General features: G+C 44.8%; 1 protein-coding gene across 6 annotated transcripts in view; it reads right to left on the reverse strand.

Annotated features, from left to right (window-relative positions):
- Nucleotides 1-19,041, reverse strand: part of METAP1D (methionyl aminopeptidase type 1D, mitochondrial) — a 100,707-nt gene that overhangs the window by 37,186 nt on the left and 44,480 nt on the right. For 3 of the 6 annotated variants that reach the window (XM_082209282.1, XM_082209281.1, XM_082209284.1), the window contains exons 2-4: nucleotides 18,114-18,283; nucleotides 10,651-10,800; nucleotides 527-675 (exon numbers count right to left, since the gene is read on the reverse strand). In XM_082209282.1, coding sequence (XP_082065408.1) covers nucleotides 527-675; nucleotides 10,651-10,800; nucleotides 18,114-18,283 — 469 coding nt within the window. Of the gene's footprint in view, nucleotides 1-526; nucleotides 676-997; nucleotides 1,319-10,650; nucleotides 10,801-18,113; nucleotides 18,284-19,041 lie in introns of those variants that run through there. The other 3 variants (XM_082209283.1, XM_082209285.1, XM_082209286.1) reach the window with 2 other exon arrangements.

The raw sequence follows: 19,041 nt of genomic DNA on the forward strand, positions 1-19,041 counted from the left end.
AACCATCATTATCTTATCACAATTACAAGACTGATGGTTGGCACCTTTTACTTTGTGAAGAGGCAATATTAATTAATAATTAGCTATATATTGGTGTATAATCTTTTTTTTTTTTAATCCACCTTTAGGTAATGTAATTTTTCTTTTGAGTGATTTTCTCTCTCTTGGATGATAACGCCCCATAGCCTGCTGGGAAGAGATGGCAAAGCACTAATCATTGTTTTTATTACTGCACACCTCCCTTATGTGCCAACATCATTTTCTTACAGCATGACAACCAGCTGTATTAAGACTATTTTTTTGGTAGCACTCAATAAAACTGCTGCGGGCACTGGGTGCAATTCACCAAGCGTGGCTGCTGCGAAATCTCTATTAAGGAAGAAGCTTCCGTACAGACCCATTGAAGTGGGTGGATTTAAAGCATCATGCATTTATATTGTATAAAATATAAAAAGAAATACACAATGTACTAGCAAAATATTTCAATTCTGCAATGGGAGGGAAAAGAAACAAGAACTCGGAGTACCTGTCAGGAATCCCATGGCACACCACGTTGTTGACTGAGGTACAAACGGATTTTGGGAAATTTCCATAGCCCAGAGGTGATGGGTAGGCATCTTGCCTGATTATTTCATGGTGAACCAAGCAATCTATTTCTTCTGTAGTCATGCCAACCTGAAAGATTGTGATTTAAAATTTGCGATGAATTAAGTGCCTAGTGGGCCCTGCATATGGAACACGATAAAAGGAATGCTTTTAACGAGAAACTAGAGCTACCACACAGCTTGTGCCTCTGACAAAAATTAGCTTCCTTGAAGAACGGTTCAATACCAGGCACCTGTTATGGGAGGCACTTGGTCACTTTCAGAAGAAAAGCAAACAGGTAGCTCGGGATTTTGGACCCTCAGGAAAGACTGCTCTCTAACAGCTAGCCCAGTGGCCACAGGGACATTGAAACATAAGGAAGTTGCTTTGTACTGAGTATTTATCTACGTACCTTACCATCGTTGACACAGACTGTTAGTATCTCTCCAGGGTTTCAGCCCCACCAGGAGATAACGGAACCTGGACCTGGGACCTTTTGTATGCCAATTAGCTTCTGGGCCCAATTAAAAGTGCTGGTTTTGACCTATTAAGCCTTTAACTGCTCAGGACCGCTATATGTCAAGCATCCCCATATAAACTGTCCCGGACTCTGCTTTCATCACCTTAGGCCCTTCTTTGTGTGGCACCTCCACAAGGCCCAGAGGGCAGCAACACGAGAATGGGCCTTTTCTGTGGTGGCTCCCCGTTTGTGGAATGCTCTCCCCAGGGAGGTTCGCCTGCTGCCCTTATTATATATTTTTAGGCGCCAGGTAAAAACATTCCTCTTCAACCATGCCCTTGGCTGATTAATATCCTACAGCCTTTTAAATGTATCTGTGGGAAGGAGGGGGTGGTTATTGTTTTATTGTTTTGGTTTAACTATTTACTTATGTCTTATCTTGTATTTTTCCCTCTGTGAACAACTCTGAGATCTCTTGATGAAGGGTAGTATATACATTTAATAATAATAAAAAAGATAGACACTGCTCTACCACAGAATTATGGTCCGGGGGTGGCGCTGTGGGTTAAACCACAGAGCCTAGGACCTGCCGATCGGAAGGTCGGCAGTTCGAATCCCTGCGACGGGGTGAGCTCCCGTTCCTCGGTCCCTGCTCCTGCCAACCTAGCAGTTCAAAAGCATGTCAAAGTGCAAGTCGATAAATAGGTACTGCTCTGGCGGGAAGGTAAACAGCGTTTCCGTGCACTGCTCTGGTTTGCCAGAAGCGGCTTAGTCATGCTAGCCACATGATCCGGAAGCTGCACGCCGGCTCCCTCGGCCAGTAAAGCGAGATGAGCGCTGCAACCCCAGAGTCGGCCATGACTGGACCTAATGGTCAGGGGTCCCTTTACGTTTACCACAGAATTATGGTCCTGGAGCACTCTTTGACTTGGTCTGCATCTGTAGCAGAATGTCCAAGTAGTAACATGGGTGAGAGTAATTTATACTTCAGGTAGTGGAGTTCATTTATGAATCCTACTCTAAATAAATCAGTCCTCAGGTAGCTTGCTAGGTTAGAACCTGTACAGTGGTGCCTTGCAAGACGAAAAGAATCCGTTCTGTGATTCTCTTCGTCTAGCGGTTTTTTCATCTTGCGAAGCAAGCCCATTGACAGATTAGCGGATTAGCGCTATTAGCGGCTTTTAGCGGCTTATCAGCTTATCGGATCAGCTGATAACCGGCTTAGCGGCTTAGAAAAGGGGGGGGGAACCCCGCAGGAACTTGCAAGACATTTTCGTCTTGTGAAGCAAGCCCATAGGAGATTCGTTTTGCGAAGCACTTCCAAAACGGAAAACTCTTTCGTCTAGCGAGTTTTCCGTCTTGCGAGGCATTCGTCTTGCGGGGCACCACTGTATTACAGTTATGTTTCACTTACAAAAGAGGTGCTTATGTAGGGAACTTTCAAAAGTGGTATTCTCCCACCAGTAGCCATCTGAAACAGTACAGGCTATTCTGCCATATGTGTTGGTTGGCATCCGTCTGTCTCGGGAGACAATGGAGGAGAGCACCTTTGGGGATGAGGTCAAGCTGTTGGAAGGTTGCAGCGCCTGTTGTGGCTGTAGAGGCAAGTTTAGCTGAAGGCATCCGGTTGTGCTGCTGCAGAGGCACCATGGCGTTTCTTCTCTCTCATTTCTCCACTGGTTGCTGCTATGGATACACAACTTGACTGCCTGTCTCCAGGCACTGTGGTCATCTGCAAGGAACTCCCGCATGGCAGGGCTGATGTTGCCTGCCTTCAGGTCAACTTTGCAGACACCTTTGTGGTGCAGAGTTGGTCTGCCAATTGGCCTGGTGAAGGAAGCCAGCTTCCTCCCAGGAGGACATCCTGCCATCTTCCATTCTGTGGACGTGATCAAGCCAGCGTGGATTTCACTGAGACAGGAGTGCGAACATGCTGGGATCGTGGGCTTGGGAGAGCACATCTTTGTTTGGAGCTCTGTCCTGCTGTGTGGTACCCAAAATTCTCCTGACGCTGTGCATGAGGAAGGCGTTGAGGCATGGCTCCTGATGGTTGTAAGTTGCCCACGACTCACTTCCATAAAGTGAAGTGATACCATCTGAAGAGGTACAGCCTAATCTTCCACATGTGTAGACCAGACCTTAATCTGGAAGAGATTGTGCAAACTGAGGATTCTCTCACGTGACCTCTGTTCTTCCTGGAAGGTCCTTATAAAGTGAGAATGGCAGCATTGATGGCAGCAAGAATATTATTGGCACAAAAATGGAAGCAAGAAGAATTACCGACAAAAGAAGAATGGAGGATGAAATTGATGGACAATGCTGAATTGGATAAAGTAACCGGAAGAATTCCTGCGGGACCAGAGATTCACAGAAGACTGGTGTAAATTTACGGACTATATGAAAAGTAATTGTGATGACCAGATTATGTTTGTTAGGTTTGCAAGAAGTTTTGTGAGGTAAATTATTTGAATTATTGCAAAAATGGTTAAAGAGGTGGATTGTGAGTTAAGATAATTAAAGGCAATAGGAATTTAAGACATGCAGAAGAAATGATAAACATGGTGGATCATCAGAGGTACTGACGGAAGTCCAAAAAGATTGTATAAGATGTGAAGTTCTGTGGAATGTATAATAAGTGGTATGTTGAAATTAATAAAAATTATATATATATATATATATATATACACACACACACACACACACACACACAGTATATATATATAAAGAGAATGGCAGCATTGTGGGGTTGACGGGTGCTTTGCTAGTCTTGGGGTCCCAGCTAATTCCCAACAATGCCACCGTCTTGGGAGTCACTCCCCAACACTGCCTAAATTTCATCCTTACCACAAATGTACCCTTTGCCTTTCCAGGTCACTTCCACGCATCTGCTGAAGTAGATTCCTCGGTGCAGGGTCCTGCCTTTTTGTTACGTTACTCTATAAAATGCCATGTATACACTGATAGTGCTGTATAAATAATGAACCGCAATATGGCATTTGCATTCTCCTGGAGAGGCATTTTCTCCTCAACAGCTTTAGACAACAGAATTTCCCATTCCAAACTTCTCTCTACAGTCAAAATTATTTTCCTTTGTATATGCTAGCACCACATTCAGAATTGCCATGGCACTTTAATATTTCTATTCATACTTGGAAACAGCTTGTATAGCAATGTAAGCAGCCCTGACTACAATACAATTTAAACCTGTATTAGCATTTTCATTTTGACACGCCGGTTTCAGACATCTATCATTTCCAGAAACTTCCATTTTTCTGGCTTGAATTTTCCAGATTCTTTTTTATGCTGGAGCTGATTATTTCCAGTAAGAATTTGAGAGGAAGAAGAAGAACAAGAAGAAAGCTCTGGACCATTTTTGAATATGAGTAAAGTGGAGGAAAATATACACTTTAAATATTATCATTACAACTCTTTTCCCCAGAACAGAACCAGCTGTGAAATGGCGAGGGTTGAAAGTTGAAATTTGGTAGGAAAACCTCCCTCATTGTCAAGAAGTGCCTTTGAGTGTTCCTGTGAAAATTGGTTGTGATTTGAATGAGCTATAAGCCTATGAATACGACACTTTAGCAGAGGCACTATGATAGGTATAAACTTTCAGTCCCTTACTTTGGTTTCTAGCCATACGCAGCAGCTCTCAATACAGCAAAAAGATTTAGGAAATCAGGTCATGCCATAACTGTGCATGGATTCCTTCTTCCATGTGAAATGGACATAACAGTTGAGGTTTGGGAGTTACAATGAGCACATCAGGTGCTGCAATGGGTTTAAGCCATTCAAGGAATTCTGTTCTTTCGCTCTGGATAGAATTCCACCACCGCGGAAGATGGGCAATGACCTCACTGCCTTTGGGCAGAGAGGCAAGCTATAAATAAATGAGACAGACATACTTTGTCTTCACTGACGTACAGCACTGAAAACTCATGACCCAACGAGGGCTGTTGTGATTTTAACAACAGGCAGTTCAGCAGGTTCTGTTTCTATCCCAACACTGCTACAGACCCAAGCAGGGTTTGAGATGTGGACCTAGGAAACCAGGGCTCCATCTGCAATATACATTTAAAGCAGTATCGTGACACTTGAAACCATCATGGTTTCCCCTCAAGACTCCTGGGAACTGCAGTTTGTTAAGGGTATTGAGAGGTGCTGGGAGACACTAATTCACCTCAGAAAACCACAATTTTCTGAGTGGTTTAACAGCCATTCCCTATTTCCAGGGAACTCTAGGATTTGTGGCTCTGTCGGGGGTGTGTGTGTGTGGAGTCTCCTAACTCTCAGCACCTTTAACAAACTGCATTGATTCCTGAGGGGAGGCCAAGCTCCTATTTCAATCTCTATCTGTTTCCTCTTTGCTTTGTTTTCCCTATAAACTTTCCCCAGTTGCTATTTGGCAGTATGTTTTTATGAGGCTGAAGGGGCAATTTTCAACAAAAAAAGAGAAGTGTAGGGGAAGGTTTGTCCACCTTCCTTTTCTTTTGCCTTTACAGAAGAGCTTTCCAAACTTTTCAGAGCTTTCCAAACTTTTCAGGTTGGTGACACACTTTTTAGACACACATCATTTCATGGCACAGCAATTGAGTTTTACTAGCAAACCGGAGGTTAAACTAACCCATTTCCAGCCCTGGAAGGAGCGCGGAGAGCGTTCGCGTGACATGCCTACATACTGCAGCCCACACACAGTTTGGAAAGCTTTGCTTTATGGCTTTCTTATCAATTTCTTCCAATTAATTCTAGATATCACTCCTCCTAAGAGAAAACTCAGTGTTTCCGTATGCCAACAAGTATGCCATCAAAATGAGAGAGTTATCAGCATGCCTGGGTGGAGTGGAGAGGGCATTCTAGCTTGATGCCTTGCCCATTGGAGTGCATGAACTCAGGGTTGCCATACGTCCGGAATTTCCCGGACATACCCAGAATACTGTAGTTGGACACTGCGTCCAGGCAGAAGTTGCCAAAATGTCTGGGAAATTCCAGACGTATAGCAAGCCATGTTGGCAGTGTTGTTTTTGCTGATTCCCCTAGAAAATAGCTCAAAATAGGCAATTTTTAAAAGCGATTTCGCTTTGTGTCTGGATTTTGACTTTTTGAAATATGGCAACTCGATTTAACATCTCTATGAGACCACTGGGATAGATTGGGGACCTGGAGTGTGTCGTCATCAATATGTTGAGGATGCGTGGCTCATTTTCATCTTCATCTGATATCAAGGAAACTGTTGATGTTCTGGTAGTTGTAATGGGTGGGGTGAGGACTAATCATCTGAAGCTTAATCAAGACAAGACAGAGGTGCTCTTCCTGGTTGTGTGGGAACAGGCTCTGGAATAGGCATTCAAACTGTTTGGGACGGGGTAGCACTCCGCCTGAAGAACTGGTTTGGAGGTACTCCTCAATTTACCCTTGCTCCTGGATTCTCAGGAGGTGACCCGAGTACCTTTGTCCAGCTTAAACTGGTGCATCAGCTACGCCCATTCCTGAGGAGGTCTGACCATGGAGTTGCATCTAGACTGAATTTCTGAAATGCATTACACATGGCCGCATTCACACATCACTCTAAGCCATGCTTTGGCACTATGCAGTGGCATAGCGTGTGGGGCACAGGGGCGGTTGCCCCGGGCGCAAAATTGTTAGGAGGCACAAAATTTCAACACCCAGTGCTGCCTCAATACAGCTGCATGCTTCTGTTGCTGGGATCTGTTGGAAATGGCTTCTCCATGTGGACCAGGAAGTGACCTCTCCAGACAACAGAACAACTCTTCTTTTCTTATCTCTGCGACTGTGATCTCCTAGGTGATGCAGAAGTCATTAGGCCATTGAATGTGCATGCATACTCTCAGTTTCCCTCCCTCCCACCTCTTCCCACCCACTCCGTGCAGCCCTGGGCCCTGGCAATCCACGCTATGCCCCTGGCGCCATGTGGATGAGCCAGAATAGGCAGTAGCAAAGTGTCTGCATGCGCACTCCCCTCTTCTCTTCCTGCTGGCTAGGAGGACTTCTTCAGAGTATAGTTTCAAATTTTAAGAATCCCAACTTAGTGTTGTGTTCAAACCTGGTTTGAAGCTAGTTTAGCAAGCCAGCTTCATAACCCATGGGTTTGAAGTTGGCTTGGTAGGAAACAGTTATTTTTTTTCTTCCTATGTTCAGCCTGTACTCAACATTGATATTTGGAAGATCAGCAAAATGTGTCAAAACCAGCCTTTCACTATCAGCCTGGATAGCTCAGTTGGTTAGAGCATGGTGCTGGTAACGCCAAGGTTGCAGGTTCAATCCCTGTATGGGACAGCTGCTTATTTGGACTAGATGACCCTTGGGGTCCCTTCCAACTCTGATCTATGTCTTTTCTTTTATCATTAAAACATATTTCTCCTTGGGCCTCTTCATTCATATCTTTTGCTTTGGTCCCCAAACCAGGCGCTCGACCTACATTCAGGGCTTATCACTTCATCCATACGGACGCCATGTTCTTGTTCTCTGCCCTGGCTCCCATTTCCCGGTAATCTTCACCAGAAACTTCTTTGGCTTATATTTAAAGCTCATTATGCTCTCGCTATCTCTTCTCTTCTCTCTACGCCACCTCCATATCTTCACGGAAGTCCTGATCCCCATCTCTTGTTGCACCATATTGAGTGCCCTTGAATCTGTTGGCAGTAACTCCACAGGGTCTGCCCAAACACAGTCAGCTGAACAGGCGTTTCTATTTTTATAATCTTCAAGAGAGCTTCTGCAACGGAGAGATCAGGCCCACCGGTTGCATCTTCTCCCACAGGGTCCGTTTCCCATGAATACCAATGAAACACAAACTGCAAGATTATCCGTCACAAGTCTGCCGCACTAAGAAGGAAGCCTGCAATTTCAGCGATTGGACTAGATGGCCTTTTGGTCCCTGGATTTTTTTATATTCATTATGGCCACAGATGTAACAGAATCTCCAGTCTGCAATCTGGGGACGGTGTCCTCATCACGGCCGGCCCTACCATTAGGCTGAATGAGGCAGCTGCCTCAGGCAACAGATTTTGGGTGTCGTGAAAGAGCAGCAAACTGTTAAGTCATTTAATTTCTGATTATTGTATAATTACTACCAGGAAGGGGGGGGGGAGTGCCTGTGGGATTTTCGGGCCCAAGTGCCAAAATAGCTCAGCCAAAATAACTTATGCGACTTGACTTGGGTTGGCTGTGCCCCTCAGTTTACACATAATCCAGTGTCAACACTGTTACGGGGGTTGTTTTGTTTTTAACGCTATCATGCATTTATATTTATGTTTCTAATTTGTTGTAAAGCGCTTGGAGGCCTTCCGATAACAAGTGACTAACAAGTCTAAATAACAATCATAGGCCTTACTCCTGAGTAGGGATGCACAAGATTGTAGCCTTCGTACTACTGGTATCAACCCTGCCTGCTCAAAGGAAGCCCTGATAAATTCAATGGGATTTACACTGCGTACACAACATACCTTTAAAGCACGTCTCTCCCCAAAATAACCCCGGAAGATGCAGTTTATCATGGCGCTGGGAGCTGTAGCTCTGTGAGGTGAAAACTAGTTGGATGGGTGGGGAAAACATGTGCTTTAAACACATATAGTGTGCATTAAATGTATGTTGTGGTACACGACTTATTCCCAAGTGAGCACGAAGAAGACTGAAGCATAACTGGGTTATTCTCAAGCAGTGACTAAAGTTGGGTGCAAATGCCTGGTTGAATAATTCACTGAAACCACTAAGGAACCAAAACTGATTCCCAAAAATACAATCTGTATTGAAGTAATGCTGACATTGCACAGCGTTAATCAAAGCAATATAACAAAAAATATTTACAAAGGGGAAATATTAATATTTTTTAATTACATCCTGCTCTGGAATCTGAGTGGACTAAAATATTTTAAAATAAAAATATACAGACACGCACAGACTGTATATTTTTTGTTCACAGAAATATACCATACTTTTCCATGTATAAGACTAGGTTTTTTTACTTTAAAATAAGAAAAATCGGGGGGGGGGGGAGGGTCTTATACACAGATAGTGCATATGCCCATTTTCTAAATTTGGGGTTCCCAAAAGCAGGGGGCGTCTTATATATGGGGGCATCTTATACACGGAAAAATACGGTAGTTAAGCTTACTCACTTGATTCCGTAGTGCCCAAAGCAGCATGGACGGCATTTGTGCTCATGCATGGAGAAGCTCACTAAATTAATTTCTACCCCAGCTGCAGCTTCCAGGGCTATGTTGCATGATCTGCTGGAAGTTCCCTGAACTTCAGAAGTTGCTTTTTTTGGTGGGGGGGGGCAGGGAAATCCTGCTGCTGCTGCTGCTGCTGCTGCTGCTGCTGCTGCTGCAGGAAAAGCACACATGGGACACCCCATGTGGTTCTTTGACTCTAACCTCCTGGAATTAATATGCACAGAAGGACAAATTTATAGCTCAGCTAATTATACAATTTCCCAGTGGGCTATAGTGAAATCTGAACAGTGCAATTTTATACACCTCTACTTGGGAGCAAGTCCCATTGGGCTCTGTCTGTATCTTATTTTGCCACTCCTTCCAATTAATGTCTCCATGCAACCAAAATTATATTTCCTATTTTTAGGGCAGATTTTTTTTTAAAAGCAAAATACCCTCCATTTCCCAAGATCTTGTAAAAAGTTCTTCATAAAGCTCTTCTCTTAATAAAAGGGAAGCAAACAACATAAATATATCCTAAAGAGACATGAAAGAATAGCAAGCGCTCCTGACGTTATGCCACGGCCTGCTTTATAAATCAGTTTGAAGCTCAAAATATGCCTGTTTAAGGCATAGAAAGGGGAGGCAGAAGCAGTAAAATTGCTAAGAAAGGAGTGAGCAGCCCAATCCAATTTACATAAATGCACAGCTGAAAATTAGCAAGTATGAACAAAGGGATTTTGCTTTGTGACTAAACAACGCCGAATCTCATGTGCCTTAGGACAAACATATGCAACATGGCATGTTGGAATATATATATTCAAGTAAATTGTATGTCAAACCCTGATTAAACGCTATTAGGGTTACATGTAGAGCTACAAGTGCTTTATTTACATAGCATCTAATACGTTATCCTGGTGGAAACCGGAATCCAAAGACCTTTCCTTCATTCATACAGACAAGCTCCAAGTCCCCATTTTTCCAGCTGTCAAGAAAGTTAGTTTTCCATATTCTCCTGACAGGCATGGATCTTAGCCCACCTTTCTGGAATGAGGCAACATGATTTTTATTTTTTTTTAATACCCTTTTGAGATACAACCACACCCAAACATCAGGGAAGCTTTTTTTAAGGTTTAATGTTCTGTTATGTTTTTATATATGCTGGAAGTCACCCGGGGTACAAATAATAAGTTGTTGTTGTTAAACAAATGTTCTCAGCATATCTGCTTAGCTGAAACGATTCATTCTGAATTTAGGATTCTTTAAATGCAGATTTAGAGGTGAGAGCACGGTTAAGCTGAAACTCTCTTTTCACTATTTCTGCAAACTTTTTTTTTTTATAAAAAAAAGGATATTTCAATACAAACCAAGAACTCAAAACATGCCGAACGAAAAAGGCGAGGACTGGCCAAGCCTCCACGTGGCGGTTGTTACCTTTAGACTCTTCCCAGCTAGAAGCAGGACGTGACGGGCCAGTTGACAAGCCTGGCGAAGCCCGTGAATCTGATCTTCGTTCTTAATTTCTATGTAGTCTCCCCAGCTTGGTACAACGCCTGTCGTCACATAGTCTGGTTTCTTTATGTGCTTGGGGGGGGGGGGAAGGATTGAAAATGGAAGATCAGGGGAAAAAACCAGAGCATGACAATGGGATCATTTTCTCAGATAGAGCCTTCTGCTTCATGGCAGCTTGGCCTTTCATTCGCCCTAGCGACCTTCCTAAGCCATCAGGGCAAACCCTCAAGGCTGCCTCAGTGTTTCTGCCACTGCCCTTTTGAACTTAACGTTGTCCGTTGCCAGCAACTCTTGATAGTCTGTTAACCTTACAGCACTGAAAATTCAAAATACCGCAGCTGCTTCCCACTCCGAGGCTTAAAACTATCAGAAGTCTCCTCAAAGTAGCCAAACCGGCTCCTGTTTCGCCACCCCGTTTTTAAAAAAACAACGGCGCTGTGTTTTTGTACAAAACCCAGCAAAATTGTTTGGTTTCTTCGTGGCTATGGGGGGAATCGAGGGGGAGGAATCCCAGCTTTTTAAAATATAAGCTGCAACCCACCCACCCCCATCCACAAAACAGCACAGGTGGGAATTCTGTGGAAAAGATAAATTATTTGTTGTGGTGGTGGTGGTTATTTATTGAATTTATATACCGCCCTATACCTGGAGGTCTCAGGGTGGTTCACAGAACAAAATCAAAATATAAAACCACAAAATATATAATCGAAATAAAAACAATAACTCCCAAATTCAGGGGTGCGACTCCAAATTCAGGCAACTCTTTACTTAATTGCTTCGCTGGACTTTACTACACAACCGCACACATCTTTATACGCACAAATATAAACACACATATTATGGGCCGTGTTTGCACGATGTGGTAAATAAACCATAGTGCAGCCTTTCCGTAAGTCCTGGACAGCAAGTCTAATCAAGAGGGATGGAAGGAATTGTAGTTTCAATAATCTAGAAGGCACCAGATTGTGGAAGATGTCTATAGTTATTGGTTTGCCATACCCTCCAACATTTCTCTAATAAAAATAGGGACGTCCCATTCCATAATGGTAATTTTACTATTTACACCCCACCCATCTGACTGGGTTGCCCTAGCCACTGGGCAGCTTCCAACATCCATAAAAACATAATAAAATATTAAACATTTTTTAAAATCTTCCATATACAGGATTGCCTTCAGACAGCTTGGTAGGTCAGATAACTCCATACCCTCCAACATTTCTCCAATGAAAATAGGGACAACCTAAGGAAAAGTGGGACATTCCGGGATCTAATTGGAAACTGGGATGGCTTCTCTAAATCAGAGACGTCCCTGGAAAATAGGGACACTTGGAAGGTCTGTGAGAGCAACTTTGTGCTTTTTTTTTTTAATTAAAAAATTATTCATTTAAAATATTTTAGTCCGCTTACGAACGCTGCCCATGGCCTTCCCAAAGTAGCTTACGATATTAAAGAACAAAAGAAACGAAAATAAAAAAAATCCCTGCTCATGCTGGGAAGAACCACGAACTCCTGCTCAGCGTTACGGCTGACACAGACATTGTGGTTTGTTTTGCTCCCAACAAACCATGATCTGTAGCCAAGGTTCATTTTTGGACCACCCACTCTTTCCCACCCCTGTATCCTGAACTGACAACACACCATTTGTATCTTCCCAATGTTGTGAATGGGCAAAAGGGATAACCTTGGGAACTGACTGTTTATAGATGGAGATATTCTAGGACTGTGGATTTTATTGTTGCTAGAGAAGGCAGAAGAGTGTGCGAGTGCGTGAATTAATGAATAAATAAAAACGGTTTGGGGCCTGGCAGTGAATACAAGTAGGTTTGGGCCCCGGGCAAACCCTTGTTCAGATTTTACGCTACCTTGCGGGCTCTGCTTCATTCGTTGGAAGCTATTTGCTCTCCAGGGATGTTTATTGCAAGGTATGCTCTCTTCCTGTGCAGTGCTGCAGTTTGGATGTGTGGCTTTACCTGCGGGACGGATGGGACTGGGGTGTAGAGTTAGTCTTGACTTTGGACAGAGGGTGAGGCCTATTTCTCAATGAAGTGGTAAACCTGTGACTGGGCTTCTGTTGCAGAAGGCTGGTGGAGACTCGTGTGACTAAATGTGCCTCCCACGAAGCACACCAATGAAAACCTCTACATAGACAGCAAGCCTGTCAGGATAAAGGCTAGGCTAGAACTCTTCTCTCCAACATGCTATATATAGGGTTTTTGTATTTGTATGGAGGAACATTCAATCATATGATTTATCGATCTTTAACCTTAAACTGCAGAGCCCAGACATTCTATATACATTGGATGCTCGGGTTGCAAACGTGATCCGTGCGGGATGCACGTTCGCAACCCGCGATCCGTGGGCCATAATTCGGCGCTTCTGCGCATGCGCAAAGCGCGATTTAGCACTTCTGCGCATGCACAAGCGCCAAAACCCGGAAGTAACCCATTCTGGTACTTCCGGGTTCGGTGCGGTGCACAACCTGAAATCGTGCAACCCAAAGCATCTGTAACCCGAGGTATGACTGTATAAATCAAGGGCGGGGAATCACAGGCTAACAGGCCACTCTTGAATTGCCAGGGGTTCTAGTTTTGCCTACAAAGGCACTTCTCCAAAACCATGCCCACCTGAAGATGCCAGCTGCTGGACAGGAAGACAGGGCTCAATCTTGCCTTGCCTGCATGCCCTGTTCCCAGCATGAAACGGTATCAAGCCATAGAGGCAGTAGGATGCAATCTCCACACATCAGCTGATCAGCAGAGATTCAGATCTGCTCAAAAGCACTGTTTGCCGCAGTTCACATGCTTTTCCTGCAAGCAGGCAGGCAGGCAGGCAGCAGTGGCCGCCACTGGTTCAGAGAAGAGCATGAGCTTCTTCAAATACAGCTTTTGAGAAGCACTTTAAGGCAACTCCTATGTTCCTGTTGCAGCTGAAGTGCGGGGGCTGCATTTCATTTCAAGGAAAATGGGGACAGATGTTTCAAACAGCACTTTTGCAATGTAGCCCTAAGCAGATTTGCTCTCAGCAGTTGTGAAGGGAGAGCCATCCTGCAAAGTATTGAGCTTGGGTGTACAAGAGGGATCTCTCTCATGCAACTAAGCCCAATGCTATGCAGGATCACTGCCCACCCGCACCCACGGCCGCCCGTCAGCAGCTAATGCAAGTGAGAGCAATCCTTGGGGAAACCTGGATATATAGCAGCAGGGGTGATTTCTTGCCAAAATAATGATTTCTTTCTCAGCGCGGGCCTCCCTCCCTGGTGCCCTCTGATGTTGCGCTCTCTCTCTCTCTCTGTGGATTCAGCTAAAAGGTAAAGGTACCCCTGCCCGTACGGGCCAGTCGTGTCCGACTCTAGGGTTGCGCGCTCATCTCACTTAAGAGGCCGGGAGCCAGCGCTGTCCAGAGACACTTCCGGGTCACATGGCCAGCGTAACGAAGCTGCTCTGGTGAGCCAGCACCAGCACAGCACACGGAAACGCCGTTTACCTTCCCGCTATAAAGCGGTACCTATTTATCTACTTGCACTTAGGGGTGCTTTCGAACTGCTAGGTGGGCAGGAGCTGGGGCCGAAAGACGGGAGCTCACCCCGCTGCGGGGATTCGAACCGCCGACCATACGATCGGCAAGTCCTAGGCACTGAGGTTTTACCCACAGCGCCACCCGCGTCCCTGTGGATTCAGCTATATAGCTGCAAATAAAACGTTTTAAGTGTGTTTTAAGTAAGTGCAACATACAATGTGACACTAGATGGCAATGGTGAGCCTTATGGAAAATTCAATGTATTTTTAATAACGCTTTTTAAAAAAAGCATATTCAGTTTTTATGTGTGTAGATTCCACCTCTCTCTCCCTTCCCTTCTATCCCGTCTCTCTCTCTCTCTTTCAGTGTGAGGCTGGCTCACGGTGCCAGCCACCTGACGGAGATGTTCAATGGTGGGAAGGGGTGCCCTGATTGGGGGGGGGGGTCCGGGTTTTTGCTTTTTGGAATATGCCAACTCTATGAAGTTGAGAAACAAAGGTACGTTTTGCAGGCAAAGGCCTGCTTGCAGCTGTCATCTGCAATCTTCAGACTTGCTTATCCTGCCTTTGTAAATGGCAGGAAGGGCGGGGGGGGGGCGGGGACAAGGAGTTTGCTGTCCCTATGCTCAGAGCTTCCCAAAGCATGAAACACAGGGCTGACTGCGGTTCCCAAGTGGGAACCCCAATTGCAACAGGTGGGCGGGCCCTGCCCACCAGCCAATAATTTGATGTCATGTGACTAACAGGTAGTAGGAAGCCCCTGCCCACCTATCAGATTTGGCCCACGAGGCTGATTCTGATAAGGATTTGCACTGTGGAACCCAAAATGTAGGCAGCGCAAAATATAAAAAAGGCAGCCCGCAAAATATAAAAAAGGCAGCCGCCAAAGTGCTGCTCTTTGCAGACACAGGACACACATAACACACACACACACACATTTTAATTACACTTTCAGTGAGGTTGTTCTCACTATTCGCTATCTTCCTTTTGACATTAAAATCAGAAGGCAGATTGGTTGCTCAGGCATGCAGGTCTTAGCACTGTGCTTTGTGTATGCAGCTACCCATTCCAGCCTTTTAAATCTGAATATTGATTTTGTATTGTAACATGTTGCATGGAATGATTTTTTGGGGGGATGGAGGTGGGGGCGGATTATGGTTGGGGCTGTTGTTGCCTATTGTTTTAGCTGCACAGCGTAACCCATCCTGGGATCTTCTGGTGAAGGGCGGGTAAGAAAAACAAATAATAACAACAATAGCTACAGTAGTAATAGTAAATAATATAGCAAGGGAGCAGGCAAATCAGAACAGAACAGTTTTTTTCTTTGATCTGCATCACTGAAGACATTTCTGAAAACAGGCAAGCGGTTCCACAATCTCTGCAAACCAGGTTTTCGGCATTTCATCTGGCACCACATTTATAGATAAATTCATGCACCTGTGCTACTACTCGCCCCTGAGATTTCTGAAAACATCTAAGATGTACCGTATTTTTCGCTCCATAGGGCGCACCGGACCATAGGGCGAACCTAGTTTTTTGGGGGGGAAATAAAGGGGGGGAAATTCCCCCCCCAGCCACGAGGCTGGGGCAAGGGAAGCCCGAGCTTCCCCCAACCCCAGCCCCCAGAACAGGCTGCTATCCGCAAGCCTTTGGAGCCCAAAGGCTTGCAGATAGCTGCCTGAAGCCCGGGAAGCGCAGCGGGAGTTGGCGCTGCACTCCCCGGGCTTCAGCGAAAGCCTTCATTCGGCCCATAGGACGCACAGACATTCCCCCTTCATTTTTGGAGGGGGAAAAGTGCGTCCTAAAGAGTGAAAAATACGGTAGATACTAGTTTACTTTCCAGAATTCAGAGCTTGCATAACAGAAGCTAGTAATACCCAGAGGAAGCAATGTTAGACTTGGGATATCGGGATTATAAGAGGGCCCTGTCAGAGCCCTCACATCTCCTTCCCACAGCCCAGTGCCTCCTTACCTGGTTTTGGGAAGGCAGTGCAAGAGCTGCAGGGGTATGTGTGTCAAATGTTGCCAAGGGCTGCTCCAAAAAAGGCTCCGAGGGCCAATTGCGGCCCCTGGGCTGCGTGTTGTATCGTCCTGCCCTAACAGGCGGGTAAAAGCGGGGCAAGGTACAAGCCCCACCCCAAACATTCCCCATGTGCCAGCTCCACTTCTGACCTTCAGGTGTTGAGCTCAAAGGTATGAAGGGAGGTTTTAATCGTGTCATAAGAGTTCCCAGTCATGGGGAGGCTTCTAAATGTATTTACAGTGGTACCTCGGGTTACATACGCTTCAGGTTACACACTCCACTAAGCCAGAAATAGGGCTTCAGGTTAAGAACTTTGCTTCAGGATAAGAACAGAAATTGGGCTCTGGCGACGCGGCGGCAGCAGGAGACCCCATTAGCTAAAGTGGTGCTTCAGGTTAAGAACCGTTTCAGGTTAAGAATGGACCTCCGGAACGAATTAAGTACTTAACCCGAGGTACCACTGTACTCGGAAACTGCAACTAATCTGGAATGCGGCAGCTAGACTGGCGACTGGGAGCGGCTGCCAGGACCATATAACACAGGTCCTAAAGGATCTACACAGATTCCCAGTACATTTTCAAGCACAATTCAAAGTGTTGGTGCTGAACTTTAAAGCCCTAAACGGCCCCAGCCCAGTATACCTGAAGGAGCGTCTCCACCCCCATCATTCTGCCCGGACGCTGAGGTCCAGCTTCAAGGGCCTTTTGGTGGTTCCCTCACTGCAAGAAGTAAGGTTACAGGGAACCAGGCAGAGGGCCTTCTCAGTAGTGGCACCCGCCCTGTGGAATGCCCTCCCATCAAATAACTAAGCAACTTTTAGAAGACATCTGAAGGTAGCCCTGTAACTGGAAGTTTTTAATGTTTGATGCTTATTATGTTTTTATATATGTTGGAAGCTGCCCAGATGGACGGGGTATAAATAACGAAATTGTTGTTGCTGTTTCCCAAATGTGCTTTGAATCTCCCTTCACACTGAACACAGACCTCCACACAGAATGCAGGAAGGTCTTTGAAGGAGCTGGGACATTTTAATGGGAGTTGTCCTGAAAGCTAAGCACCTCTTCTTACTTTAAGACCTACACTGAACTAATTTTTGAGCAAATCATCATGAGATCAGGTCCTAAGCATAGTTCAACGAGAGTAAGCCCTATGGAAACCAATGGGACCTATTCTGAGTAAATACCGTATAGGACTGGACAACGCGTATGTCAAAACTATGAAATAGCTTGAGTTACTACTTTCAATGAACACTGAAATTTAAAAAACGGCAACCTCAACCCATACTTTCCAGGTTGCCTTTTAAAATATGCCATCTCTGTATTCCAAGAAGCTAGTTTCAGCAAGTAACAGGAAGGTTTACTTGATAAGATACATAGCAGGGCAGCTCACTGACCTTTTAATAAGCATTTCAGTTTTTAGGTGGAAGCAAATAAACAAAGCTGGAAATGGACAGAAATGTTTTTAAGTTTGCTATTTTTAAAACGTACAGTGATATTCCCCCCCCCCTCAAGTGCAGTCAATTCACATTGACTTGACTTCTAACCAATTGCAAAATATCTTTCTTTTTTAAACAACGAGACTAACAAAACAAAACAAAAAGCGCATTTGGGTTTGCGGCAGCTGAAGGAGCATCAGATTTAAACTGGCTGAGAAATTGATTTGGCGCTGTCTTTAGCATAGCAGGGAGCAGGGAACTTGGCGCACCAGCGTTCCAATATCAAATCTCAGCCCTGGTAACAAAACCATGATTCAAACTCCCAGCTGTCAGGGATGAATGTACTTGATCACTCGTGCAGTCAACCTTTATATTGACTGGAGAAAGGATCAGATAATAGAAATTACAGTACCTTAGGAACTGGATGAGCCGGAGAAACCGTAGCTGGCCAGACTATGCTATAGGGAGCATTTCTTTGTCTCCGGAAAAAGAGATATCTTCTTTGCTGAGTGCTTGACTGCTTGTGTAAGTAGATATGATCAACTGATGAAGAGAAAAGTCGCTGACGGCCAGTTGTGCAACCTGTGGATTGATATAGATATATATAATATCTACATAAAAGGAATGATTAAATAGCATTTTACGACGGCATTACTGTTACAGTCATACTGAAACTACCAATGAAACCCACAACAAAACCCTATGCCCTCTAGAAAGTTCTGCTTTGCTAAATCTTTTTAAGCGTAGCTTATTTACACTCATAGAACAGTATTTGCTGGGAAGGATGTCAGCATCTTCTATCTAGTATAAATAAGAATAAGAATAATAATAATAATGATATTTATACCCCACCCATCTGGCTAGGTTGCCCCAGCCACTCTGGGTGGCTTCCAACACATATAAAAACATTCTTAAAAATCAAACATTATAAACATCCTGATACAGGGCTGCCTTAAGGTGTCTTCTAAAAGTTGCATAGTTCTTTATCTCCTTGACATCTGATGGGAGGGCAGGCACCACTACCGAGAAGGCCCTCTGCCTGGTTTCCTGCAACTTCACCTCTCACCGTGAGGGAACTGCCAGAAGGCCCTTGAAGCTGGCCCTCAGTGTCCAGGCTGAATGATGGGGCTGGAGATGCTCCTTTGGGTATACAGGGCCGAGGATGTTTAGGGCTTTAAAAATGAGCACCAACACTTTGAATTGTGCTTGGATACTTGGGGCTGGAGATGCTCCTTCAGGTAAACTGGGCCTAACTCCAGAATAGACGGTTATCTAACCTTACTAGCAGACAGTCCCATATCAAAGAGGATATAGCTTACTATCAGACACATTAGTGTGCA

This window comes from Podarcis vaucheri (assembly GCF_965113315.1).
Source record: "Podarcis vaucheri genome assembly, chromosome: 1".
NCBI classification, from domain to species: Eukaryota; Metazoa; Chordata; class Lepidosauria; order Squamata; family Lacertidae; genus Podarcis; species Podarcis vaucheri.